The sequence below is a fragment of the Dioscorea cayenensis genome, chromosome 2, assembly GCF_009730915.1.
Source record: "Dioscorea cayenensis subsp. rotundata cultivar TDr96_F1 chromosome 2, TDr96_F1_v2_PseudoChromosome.rev07_lg8_w22 25.fasta, whole genome shotgun sequence".
Lineage (NCBI taxonomy): Eukaryota > Viridiplantae > Streptophyta > Magnoliopsida > Dioscoreales > Dioscoreaceae > Dioscorea > Dioscorea cayenensis.
Window position 1 is genome coordinate 11,226,510 of NC_052472.1, and position 13,690 is coordinate 11,240,199.

General features: G+C 34.5%; 1 protein-coding gene across 1 annotated transcript; it reads left to right on the forward strand.

Annotated features, from left to right (window-relative positions):
* The first annotated feature begins 203 nt into the window (after positions 1-203).
* Positions 204-12,824, forward strand: LOC120272508 (nijmegen breakage syndrome 1 protein-like). The gene is given in 17 exon segments (XM_039279348.1): positions 204-297; positions 420-473; positions 551-629; positions 631-772; positions 852-942; positions 1,956-2,086; positions 5,026-5,072; positions 5,215-5,326; positions 5,393-5,479; positions 8,166-8,337; positions 10,180-10,404; positions 10,985-11,095; positions 11,193-11,434; positions 11,499-11,510; positions 11,594-11,655; positions 12,047-12,140; positions 12,215-12,824. Coding segments are annotated over 17 exon segments (1,755 nt in total). The 5' UTR covers positions 204-260; the 3' UTR covers positions 12,272-12,824.
* Positions 12,825-13,690: the final 866 nt, after the last annotated feature.

The following is a 13,690-nucleotide window of genomic DNA, read 5'->3' on the forward strand; positions in this document are numbered from 1 at the left end:
ATCAGCTTCTCAAATGGAAATATGATGAATAATAGAAGTCAGGGATGAATGTCTTCCAAAATGAATGATAGAGGGGCTTGGCAAGGGGATATTTGACTATGGAACCGGAGAAAAAAACAAAAAAGACGTCAATGGGTAAATCTGTAATTTGAAAATATAAATGAAGTGGGCAAATTTTGAAGTTTCTCGCTCTTCAAAATCAGGACGCCCTCTTCCTTCCCTTCCCAACCTCCTTTTCTCCGTAATCAACTTCCGCGGTCATGGTTTGGGGCCTCTTCCCATCCGAATCCCTCAGAGGTACATCCATCTTTCCTTCTCTCTCTCTCTCTCTCTCTCTCTCTCTCTCTCTCTCTCTTTCTCTCCATTGAGATTACATCCTTGTTGTTTGATTCTCAAGTCCTCAATGGTCTTCATGGAAGGTACCCAGAAGTACTACATCTTCTCCAAAGGATCTTACAAAGTTGGCCGAAGAGGTTCCCCTTTTTCTTTCCTTCGGTTATCTTCAGAGTTTCAGCGTTGGCTCAGTCCAAGATGCTCTCTTTCTTTGCAGAATGTGATATCACTGTCCAGACAGACACCGCTGTGTCAAGACTTCATGCTGAGATTATCTTTGATGAAGTTGATCAGTCCCTGTGTTCGTGTTGTGGATCGTTCGAAATTTGGGACCTGGATTAACAAGGAATTGGGGGCGAAGGCTGTTCGTCTGCGGGAGAATCAGGAGGCAATGATTAATGATGGGGATTTGATATCTTTTGGGACTGGTAATGCGACCTTCAGGTAAATGATTGGTTTTATGTTGTTTTGGTTGTTATTTGGTTGATTATTCTAAATTACGTGTATTCTTTTTGCAGATTTTTGTTTTTATTTCCTTTTTGTTTTATATTCATGGTTTTGAAAGCGATGGAGTGAATCGTTCTCTCGAGGCTACCATTTCCTCTATCGGTTGGTACTGGATTTATTCAGTTTTGTTTAAAAGTGATAAAGTTTTGTTGTTGAGAAAGTTAGTCTTCAGAAGTTGTATGTTTTTATGCTTGTTGAGTTATCTGTTTCATATGATTTTTTTGCTTGTTAGAGTTCTTGATATAGTTATACGGAACAAATTTTCAAATCGTGAGAATGTTTTCTAATTTTGAAGGGATTAAAAGCGTGGATGCTATATAACTAAGTATGCCTTGCTTGGTCACAAGTTGTTTGCTTAGGATCCATCATTTTAGTGATTTGGTCAGTCGTATTTAGTTGATTACAATTGAAGCTTGACTCAGAGAGTATCTCAGACAGGTAGTTCACACATAGGGCTAAAGTGATACTTGATGGAAGGAGAAGAATTATACAGAATGCTTAATGCTCTTGTGTCATGGAAAAAAGGATTTGTATTGTTTAAAATTCTTTTCATTTAGTTTAAAAATCCAAATGACATATTTGTTATTTATGGCACATTCATATGAGGGACATAAGTTTATGGATATATGCTTCAGTATATTTATTTCAAATGTTGCAGGAAAATTTAGTTGGTTCTCCATTGACTTTTAAGTTCTAATCATGTTTTGAAAGTTTATGCACTTCTTTCTTGGTTCTCTATTGATCAATATGTTGATTTATATTATTGACACCAACCGTAGTACATCAATCTCTTTGTCAAATTCCCCTTCAGAAGAAATTGTACTAAACCTTGAACACTTGTTGTTCGTTTTCAGCTTTTTAGCCAGTTATAAATTATGTGAAATCATTGTGTTTTTTCAGTTTATTTTTATTCTCCATATTATGGATCCAATTTTTATTTGCATATGATATATATATATATATATATGTATTTATTATACATGAGAAAACAAAGAAAAGAGTTGCTAGCTTTGGGTAAACTCTATCATGCATTAGCCAGCATTTTAAAATTACTTTTGCTCCAAAGTCCCATATTAAGCCTCTCCACTAATTTGTGGTTGATATTGTTATTAAAGGTGGCTCTGCTGCATATAATTGGAACGCATTGTGTACACATGCTGTTGTTGAACGGACATCTCCTGTTACAAATGCACTCATTGAAGCAGTTATTGCAAAGAGGCCTATTGTTCTTTGTGATTGGCTGCAGGTGCCTTTTAAATTTTTTAATTTTATGTTCACACTTCATGCTTTAATCCTCTCAGGCAACATGATTCTTCGGCTATACTCTTAGGTTTGCAAGAAGTATTTCTTGTTGGTTGTAACCAGAACTTTTTTTTGAGAAATATTAGTGTTTGTCTCTCCAATCACTGTGACAAGAAGGAGAAACCAATTTGAGGATAATAACACGAGCAGAAAATTATTGGCCCGATGGTATCTAAGTACCAATATATTTGAGATGAGGAACAATATTTAAGAAATTAGATCTATGAAATTTAGGTATTAGTAAGCTTTGCATATGAATACATTGGGAATGGGTTAATGTTTCCTAAAAATATTAGAAGTAAAATGGTGAACAACTCAAAATCTGGGAGTGACTTTGAACATGTTAAATTCATGACCTGATTTGTTTTTCCTAAGATATGAATGAGCCAAACCATCATCATACTCATGGATCAAGAGCTGTGCATATTTGCTGTGCTGTCTGTAATTCATTAATCTGCCACTACAGTGCATAAGTTTTGTTGGTGGGTTTCCTTCCAGGATCCAACAAACCAGTCAGTTCTTAAGTGTTTACTCACCTAGCGATCTTATGAATGTGGTCTTCAAAATCTTTTTGTTTTTTCCCTTTCCTTTTTTTTCTAGCACAATGTCGAGGCTTTTATTAATAACAATCCATTTTCATGCCTTATAATTTAATAGATCAATTATTGTCTTATATTCTTGGGTATTATTCATCTTTGACATTTCATGGGCATTTGCAGGCCTTTTCCAATCAGAATATTCAATTCTGCATCCATTTATTGAGATAGTCTAATTACGTTATGCAAATTGAACATATGCCATGTGGGAATCTTTGTATTGGCCATTATGACTTTAAGTGTAAACTATTTTGTAAGATGTAATGAAGTTAACTAATTGCAATAATGACCTTAATGTATTTTTCCAAATTTTATTGGGGTTAAAAAAATGCTATGAGCAATGCAGTGACTGCAGAAAGTAAATGTTTGTTGTGTTGGAATAATGTGCACAAGAATTTGGTTTTTGAAATTGTTGAAGGAAATCTTTTTTGCCTATATATTATGTTTGAATTTGATCAGTGTTATTTATATCAGTTACTTTTTAATTCAAATGATATGAGCTTTACTTGGTGGTAATAGATTTCAACTTAATGTTATGTTTTTGATGGGTAAATGTATATTAGGGTGTTTGGATCATGTATATGGTGGGGATAAGTATCCAAACAGCCCTTAGAGGGATAGCATAGGAGATGCAGATAAATCCAAATACTGCTTACAATCTGATTGGATACTGTTAGACGGGGGATAAATTTTCTCCCACCCCCTACTTATTATTTTAACCCTTACCCTTCTATACCTAATCCAAAAACCTCTTAGATTCACTAATCATCTCAGAGAAGAAGAATTCTTGTGCTTCTGCCCTTATTACAGTTTATTTTCTTTGGTCTTTTATTCAATAGTTAGTGGTTAAGCAATACCAAATTGATTACCACGATCAATCTGCATCATCATCGCCACATTTCTCTAGGTATGATATATAAAATTTTAAGATAAAGAGTAGATGTCTGATCTATTTCTGGGTCAGAGAGAAAGCTGATGCCAAACAATTATACTTGAGTTGAATTGAGCCAAGTCAGAACAAGAACATAGAGTGGGTTGAGATTTTTTTATTTTTTTATTTTGCATTAGGTTCTTATAGGTTCTATTTATCAGCCTTCAGTGGGCCTAAAAGTTTTACAAATACGCTGGCCGTGTGGTAGCCCTTCTCCACCCACGGATTGGTAATTGAGCATCAGCATTATGGCAGCAAAGGATGAATGTTTTGTCCCCTAATCTAGCTAGGTGGTGCCCATTGCTATTTTTCTGGTTAGATTATATGGCCTCAAAATTGCTGTGGACTATGTTTCTAAAATTCGAATTATTTGCTAAAAATCCCTGAAGCTCCAAGATCGAAAGTTACGGTTGTTTGACTTTAAAGCATGGGCGTACAGAAACAATCACTGAGCCTCATTTTTGGGTCTTTAATGGCCATGCTCTACAAGCATGACCACATTATGTTCTAATCAAATATTAAAACTGATTTGCAGCTACTAAGGAAACTTCTTGACCAACTTTTCAGAGGTAGTTCACTGAAAATCTGAAGAAGAATTGATAGGGTGAGTTGAAAGGATGAATAAACTTAAGCAATCAAACATCTGGGTTTCCAATTGCTCACACGTAGAAGAATAAACCGGTCCTTAGAAGATAACGTAATGATGACAAAAGAACTTTAAGTGGGGTGGGGCAGTCAGGGACCATTCTGGCTTTCCATAATTATTGAGTTAAATGACACAGCTTCTTATTTTACATCAATTAGATATCTTTCTAATGAATTCAATCATGTTTCGAGTCCTAGAGAACCAGTTGGAATTATATTGAGCCAAGATCTTAAAATTGAACTTACTAATCCTGGAACTCTGACATCTAGACATCCTAATCATCTTAAACTGGAAAATGATCTTTATAACAAACCTGCTTGATGTGAACCCCGCCTAGCTCCTGCTTGTCGGAAATGACCTTAATAGCAAGAAGATACAAAAATATAACTCCTTGCATACGTTTCCCGATCACACCAAGTGCTAATATTTTCTTTTAAGTTATTGATTTTCTCTTCTATTTTTAATATACATATATATATATTTAATCGTTCGAGTATAATGTGCGTCATGTAGTCTCATGGGTCATTTTATTTCCATCATGAGATTACACTAACTTCCAAACAAGTGAACAAATTTGTCCTTGTCTACATAGAAAATTTATGTTCTAAGATGTCTGATGCTATTTCCTATAGTAAAAGATGTACTGCTGTGGACTTCTTTTATTGTTTTGTGGACAGATATTATAGCTATATGCTTTCCGTGCTTTATAGGTTCTCAGGGAGAAAAGCATTCGCACGGAAGTTCCTAGTTGCGCATCGTAAGTTCATTTTCAGCCATTCTTCAATGTCTTGCATCTCCTTAAACACATGTGGTTGATGAACTTAATGAACTGATGCCTCTTTTTATCATAATAATGCTTCAAGTATTAGATTGGTTTGCTTCATACTCATTCTTCCCAGGTACACCGCCACATTGGTACTTGAAGGTACACCAGTAAAGATTGCTGAGTCAAAGACTAGGGACAAATGTCTAGAAGGGTACACATTTATACTGGGATCATCATGCAACAAGGTATCTGCTGTTCCTGTTGCTTGGTCTGGAAAATTGTTAGACTGCTAATTTTTCAACTCAATGCAGTATAAATTCTGGGATAAGCTTGAAACATTGTTAGAAGTGGTTGGAGCAAGGTTTCTCAGTGTTGATGAATTTTGTTCTGATAGCCAGGTTAGTAAAACCTCTGTATTTTTACTGTTTGGAAATTTCTATCACAATGCACGTGCTGTGCAATTTGTTCAATAGGTCATTAATAACCACTGCTAGGTTGCCCTGTTCTTTGGTTTCTATTTCATGTTTTCTATTTTATGTGCCTAGTTTTGATTTCCCTTTTTCTCTTTCTTGCCTACTTATCCTTGCATTTCCCAATTTGACTAATCACCTCTTTTCTTCAAACCTTTTTTCTCTACTTTTAAAATAGTATTTAATTATAATAAATAATATGATTTCAGAAAACTAAAACTGAAACTGAGAACTGAATATTATTCTTTACCAAGCAACCCTAAGAGTTCTATCATGCACAAAACAAGTTTAGAAATTCAAAATTTTTTAGATACCATATTAGGGATTTTTACTTACATACCCCTATAAAATCATAAATTTGCTTAAATACCCTCATAAAAATGATATTTGCTTGTATACCCCTACAAGTCAATTATATTTGCTTATATGCCCCTATGGTTAAGTTGACTCTTAATGGTTTTAAATCAATGGATGGAATAAGTTTAAATTACCAAAATGGGTTTGCTTATATACCCATCTAATTTTTTTTTTCTTTTTTTGTAGATATTACTCATTTCATTCAACAAATGACCATTATGGGTTTGTTAATATATCCATCAAATTTTTTTATTATATTTATAGTCTTTAAATTATTTAAATTATAGATAACCAATGTAATTTTTTTATATACACTTTAATTATTTTTAAAAATTATTAAAAATCATGAATTTTTGAGTAAATTCATATTTTTAAGGTTTTTACAAACATCTCTAAAAAATTTTACATTATCACATGTTTTTTACAAACACAACCTAAAAATAGGTAAAAATTACGACATTTAACAATATATAACAAATAATTTCATACACCTACTCAAAATATAATCACATATGAAATTTATATGAAAAAAAGTCCAATAATTTTTTTTTGAACATCCATCAAATATCAAGTTTTTTACCATCACGTTCTCTAAAAGACATCAAATTTTTTGAACACGAGTTCCTCATAAAATTCTTTAAAATTGGGAGGTTCTCCGAGTAAGCTCCGGTGACGGCGTTGATCATGCTGAGACCTCTGACGGTGAAGGTAACAACATATGTGAAGATGCCACGGCGTCAGGCATTGCTGGCATTGAGATGGTCTAGTAGGGTTAGGTTGAAACCTCCGGAGACGGAGTAGACGTCTCTGACGTTGATTTGAAAAAGCCGGCAAGTGAGATGGAGTGGTTTGAAGGGATTGGCGAGAAGGGAACCTCAAAAGATGGCGGCTGAGTTGTTGAGAAGTTTGGGAATTTTTCTCAGATGGCTTAGGTTGGATGATGTTAAGGGTAATTGGGTAATTTTGTTAAGTTGGGTTTAGTGAGAATTATGGTTAATTTTATAAACCCTAACTGTGATTAACAGTAATTAACGGCAGGGATATATAAATAAAAAAGTTAGTTTTATGGGGGTATGTAGGGGTGTTAAAGCATGGCCGGGCTGGGCCCGAGCACGAGTTGAGCCGTGCTTGGCCCAAGCACGGTGCTCTGATGCAGGTGCTTGGGCCGGGCACTGGCCCAAACCCCGGCCGTCTTTGGGCTAGGGGTTTCTGCTGACCCATTTGGCCTCGGGACCAACATGGCCCGGCACGCTAAATGTAAGTTTTTTTTTTTTGGTATATTTTTTGTTTTTTTAGTCAATAAGGCTTTTTAGTTCTATATTTTTTTGAATTTTTAGGATATTTTTTATATTTTTAGCAATTTTTAGGGTATTTTTTATATTTTTGGGGTTTAAAATAAAAATATAAATATAATATAACCGGGTCAGGCCACGTGCTGGGCCCACCTTGGTGGTTGGCGGGCCGTGCCGGCCCGACACGATTTCTAGACGGGTCGTGCCGGCCCGAGCACGCATAATGCATGGGCCGTTGTGGGCCCGGGCCGTGCCGGGCCGGGCCGGCCCGTTTGACACCACTAGGGGTATGCAAGTAAATAGTATTTTTATGGGGGTATTTAAGTAATTTCATTGTTTTGCACGGGTATGCAATCAATTTTCCCTAAATATTAGTGGTTGTGTTCTCTGTTCTAATGGTTGTCTCAACCAAATGGATAGGGCATATGAGCCTTAGACTCTTTGATAGTTATATGAGCTTCTTAGAAGTCATAAATAAAGGATTATCTTGGGCATTTTCTGAATGGATCGAAGCCTTATCAGGCTTTTTCTCCTCGTCAAATATAGTCTTTGTTTTATAAATTTGAATTTGAATTTATGTTGCATACCAGCAATGCTTGAAGCTTTTGCTGATTGTTTGTGTTTAAATTGATGCTTTTTATTCTCTGCAGCTGTTATTTGACTCTTAAATACCACAAGGAAAAAGATTCATTAGTGATTGTTATCTTTTCTTCATATAGTTTTCTCAGACAGAAGCTTCCCACCATGTTATTTATTTCAATCTGAGACTTGATGCAAAAAGAAGAGATTGACTTGTCTTTTTAGTTTGGGGACCTAATGTGCTAAAAGATTTTTTTCTAGAATTAAATATTTGAACAAAATGCTGTAAGTTATTAATTTATCTTTCTGCTCCGCAAATGATTATACCTTTTAGTCATTTATTGATACTTCTGGGTTGTAATTCCATATCTGTGAAAAACTTGTAGACTTCAACAGATGGAGAAAATTGCCACTTTGTTTTAGTAATTCCTGAAGAAGCAAGAAATGAATTCAATCACCATAAGCAGCTCACTTCTTTGTCCAGAGTCAGTGATGTGAAACTGGTAGCTGCCATTTTATCTGGGCGTTTAGAGCCATCTAACATTGAGCCAGCTTCCAGTAAGTATTGTGTGCTATTTGTACAAATCTATTGTCTGGAATTTTTATTTTATTTTATTTTATTTTTATATTTCTTGTAAGCGCAAACTTGTATCCCAAGTTTGCTTCTAAAAGCAAGGTCAATGTCAGGGACAGTTTGTGGTTCTGTGGAAGTCCATAATTTTATGCTGACGCTTTTGTTCTGCCTTTTTTTATGGTATACAGATGTTAGAAGGATAGGGATATGAAGAATATAACAACTTAAGAGTTTCATACTCTCGAATTATTTAACGTCTTTTGGCTTTTCTAAAAAGATACATTCCTTACTATGACATTTCCTTAGCTTTATCCTCAGGGAGAAGTTGACTGCCATGTGCAGAGCATTCGGAATGTGAAAGTGCATCAAGATGTTGGAAAATAAATTTAGGTGAAACTGTAAAATCCTTAGCCATTGTTTGGTTGGTTGAACCTGAAGATCCTGCGTTTGTATTTCATAAAAGAATTTTCTGATTTCTGATTTCTGAATCGATTACAATTGGCAACTTTCGAGCTTTAACTCACGGTAGGTGCATCAAATTCGGCATGTTATATAGAAGAGCTAGTTTTGATAACTTGCATCAATGTAGCTTGCAATATAATTGTTTGTCTTTAACTGAAAATGTCAATATCTCTGCTAAATGGAATTGCACTTGATCTGCATATATTGGGCTGCTAATCTTGGTTTCAGTACAGGTGACATAACTTGTTGAATGCCCATTCATGCAAAAGAAATTCTCTCTTTTTTTTTGGGGCATGTGTATGTGCGTGTGTGCGCACGCCAATAAACCTACTATAAGTAATGATTAATAATCTGCTATAAGTATAAGTCAGAAAAACTAAATATGAATGTGTAAAATACTATCATCTGAATCATATTTGCTTTGACAACAAAAATTTTGAGATTCAAGTCTTTGTCTTGTGTGAAGGCAGCAACTACCACATAGTCACAATTTTAGGTCCTGAGTTGGAGCATTTTATACAAGTGGACTACACCCACCCATTAGTGAACCTAGAGACTTAGCTGTCAAAATTTGTTTGTTTTCTTATCATTCCTTTAAATGGGCAAACCATTTCCTATATTCTGTTTCCTATTGCCTACTTATAACAAGAACTACAGTATGAAGGTTATTTACCTTTCTCTTCGCAAACACAGGCAATTTTCTCGATGGCATTCTGTTCTTACACATTTTCTGAGCACCCTACTTCATACTGACCTGATGATGATGGGAAGTTCTTCATTTTATCCAAATAATTTATTAAATGTTCAAGATGAGCCTAATTTAGTGCTCATTTAGTTGATCATTAGTGAACATAGTCCTGTAATTCAGTGCTCATTTAGTTGATCATTAGTGAACGTAATCCTGTATTGCATATACAAGATAAGAAACTATCAGGAAATATAACTATTATCCTCTATAAGGTAGGGATAATAAAGTTTGTTTTTAGACAAACTTATAAATTTTAGGTAGTAGCATTGGTTTTTCTTTCTGTGATACTTTAATGGGTCATTAGATAGTGTAATTACTTTCATGATTATCAGAGTTTTTATCCCTCCCATGTAGTCTTGGCCATTATCATGAGCTTTGCATTTAGCAGTCTGATATGGGCCATATCTTGGATTGTATCCTGGCCTAGAGTGATGCAGACCTTTTCTTCTTGGCTTTTTCTCTTTTGAAAACAACCATTTATTCTTACAGAATTCAAAGTGGCAGTGGTGTGGTGCTACTCTCTCAGAAGGCGGGGAGTATGGTTTTCTGTGAAAATCATATACTAAAACATCTTTGATATGCACCAAACTGTAACTATGATCTTTAACTGTGGCAGATCTGATAATACGCAACCCTATTATTGCTAGATCAGTGTATATTGACCTTGATAAAATACTTGGCTTCTGTCTAAATCAGGCATGGACTATAACCAAAGTGATTTGCAATATATCCTTACTGTGGCCAGTTGTAGTGATTATATCACATTTGCGCAATCAGAATTTTGGACTCAGTAAATCAAATGATGGTGCCTATCTTCTTTTCTTAAAGTCTATTAGAGTTGGTATTCGTGACTTCTTTCCTGATATATTGGTTTATATATTTGAGATGCTTATTTATAGATACTTTATCTTCGCTTTGAACTGATTGCAAAATGAGCGACTGAGAGATTAGGCTGTTAGGCTTTTCTTGTTGTCCTCTATTGAAATTTAAGCATCTCATCATAGCTACTGTCATATCTTTCAGTTAATGCATTTGTACATTACTTTCAAGCCTATAAAGAAGTAAATCATTTATTTCCATTCAAAATTATGATTTCTAAACATAATGATAGCTTATAATAATCTGAAATACAATTTGGAACAAAGGAGATGTGGGGCTGACTGGAATAGATGCTTTATTTCTTTCATGTAGCCATCTTACATTCTATTTCCAATGTTAAAGGCTGAATAAGTGTATTGGGCCAAGTATCATTCACAGACCTAAACTTTTAACTATTCTTCTAGGATGTTTTTGTTTCCTTTTTTGCATCTCACTGGCCATCTTTTATGTAGTTTCTATTATAGAACATGCATTGATCTTTGCTTATGATTCACATGGAATTTGTTTTTTTATTTCCAATTTTTCTTTTGATTGCTGTGCAGTTGTGGTTTCATCCTCGCATTCCACTGATGATACTATAGTTGCTGATTCTGATGTTGAAATAGACACTGCTGCATCTGATCATGTCGATAATTCTAGCAAACTTGAGGGATGTGATGAAACATGAATGTGAAGGTGAAGATTTTGTAGGACCTCCATATGAGAAGTCTGCCAGAGAACATGAAATTCAAGATGTGGTAAGATTTCCAGACAAAAATTCCTCTAGAGCACATGAAGTTGAAGATGTGATTAGATCTCCAGACAAAATCTCTGCCACAGAGAACAAAGGCACAGATGAGAATGCTGTGAATTACGATATCTCTAAAGACAAGACTGGAATTTCTAGTTCAAGTGGTGCGGGCACTATCCTTCTGAAGAAAAAGGACAAGATTGATGCATCAGTGACAGACGAATTCCGAAATTCTGATATTATATACAATCCGGACTTGATTGTTAGAAATATCATGGCTCCAGTGCAACAATTCAAACTCAAAAGAATGTTGTCAACTTTAAAAAAACTTCAGAAAGGTATGACAACAATTCACTGAAGTGACGAGCACTTTTTGTTCCTTCTGTTCTAGTAGAAATTACACGCTACTTCTTAAATGCAGAAGGATATTGTGTCGGGTAATAGCTTCAGAGACCTTATACCTTTCTCGAAAGACTATTACAAGTAAGTAGCCTACTACCACTCTGCTATGCCTGCAGTCCAAGTGTAAAGTTTTAGATTATGGATTGACGACTAGAAATTCAATTGGGTAATCTAATCATTCAATGCGTCTGGCTTGAATTGTCCAAATCTCCTTGGTCAGCAACTTAAGTTAGATTAGTCCACTTTTATTTGTTTTGATGCAACATCAAGTAATTTTCTTGATAAATTGGCCAAATTTTATTCATGAAATAGATTGGATTGTGTATATCACAAAATCATTCTATTTGATCTATTATGTACCTTGTGTCAGAATTGAGATGTTATGTTTGTTGAATTTTTAGAATTCTATTATTTATTTATCACCTTGGCATGTCATGATATTATAAATCTTATAAACACAATGCTAGTATAGGGAAGGAGATGACAGAACAACTGATTACATGAGGGAAGAGAGGAAACGGAAACAAATGGAAGCCATTGCTGAAGATTTATTCAACAATGAAAAGGTATCAATTGCATTACTTCAATTTTGGTTGGTGTTAAACTGTGGATTTTAGCGTCATCCATGTGACATTTGCAGGCAAGGAAACGCGCTGGTCCGGGTACTTCTCTTCGGGCCTTGTTTGCTCGCCGATGACATTGAATTGCTGTTATTTTGCTTGCTTTGAAGTTCATCAGGAAGATTAATGGCTAATGCCCGTGCCCTAATTTCTTAAGCAGCCATCCAGTTCGGCCCTAGTGAAGTATTAACATGACCAATGTTGAATCGGGTGTCTTAACAAGCCGTGTATACCAAGTAAACATACATCTCATCAGTCAATCAAACTGCCCAACCAATTTATAAAACCATTTTGATTGTTTTCTTTTGGGGCAATTAATTAAAGGCTGAAAAAAAAAAGCAATAAGCAAACCTTCATGATGTGGTGAAAAGTTTATGTACATGCGGCATGATTGAGTTACACATTTCGCATGATTTAGACTTGCGCATCTGGATTTATGTGTCTAGTCATCAAGCAGAAGAAATTTGAGCTTTAAGATGCAGCGGGCTTGTTTAGCAATTCAAATGTAAAGATGGAATCTCTGGAGACGGCAAAGTTTGCTTTACCATTTAATAGAGGAAGTTGAATTTCAGGAGGAAGCAAAACTTGCCTAGTCTTTAAATAGGAAAGAATGAACTTTTAAGGTGTATTTGGTGGACATGATAAAGACCATAGGATAGGATAGATTATTAAATGTTGCTATTATTTTTTGTTTGATGTGTTAATAGGATTTGATAGTTTTATCTTTTTGACCTATTTTTTCCTACCGGCCACATGATAATTAATCCTACGGGAGAGTCAAGATAGAAACATGTAGGATAAGATAAAAAATTTAATTTATTTTTTTGCTATATTATTTTTGTTTTTTTCCTTATCTAGGGTTTCATTGTATATCTTCTTTTGATTTTATAAACATGATGTTTTGGATAAAAAGCTTGTCGACAATTAGATGTGACACTAATATCACTATTTTAAGTAGGGGTTTTCGCATTCGGAGTGGTTAAAAGGTTTCTTCGTCGATCTCATGTTTGAGCAGGTTATTTTTCATCTAAATCACTTTTTTTTTTTTATCAGGTTTTATTTTTAGTTTCTTAAGTTGGATGAATTTATTTCTATTTATCAATTATACCCTTTCTATGTTTAAATAGAAATAAGTAATTTTTATTTAATAATAGGGGTATAATTGATAAATTATATTATTATATATATTTTCTCTTATCTTCTTCTTTTTAACTAAACAAGGTTTATCAGAAAACCATCCTTTCCTCTCCCCCCATAAAATATGACTATCTAAACAAGGGTTCAATCTTTCTTTTCCTTTAACTTTCCCTTCTTTTCCCTCACTTTCCTTTTCTTTACTTTCCCTTCTATTTTTGGATCTAAACACTATGTAAGAAATATGTATGAACTATAATTTTCGCAAGTTGGTGATATTGCAATCTATATATTTGGGGATATTATTTATAGGTTTTGTTTTAAAATTTAATAGAAACTAAAAAAATATACTGATAAGTAAA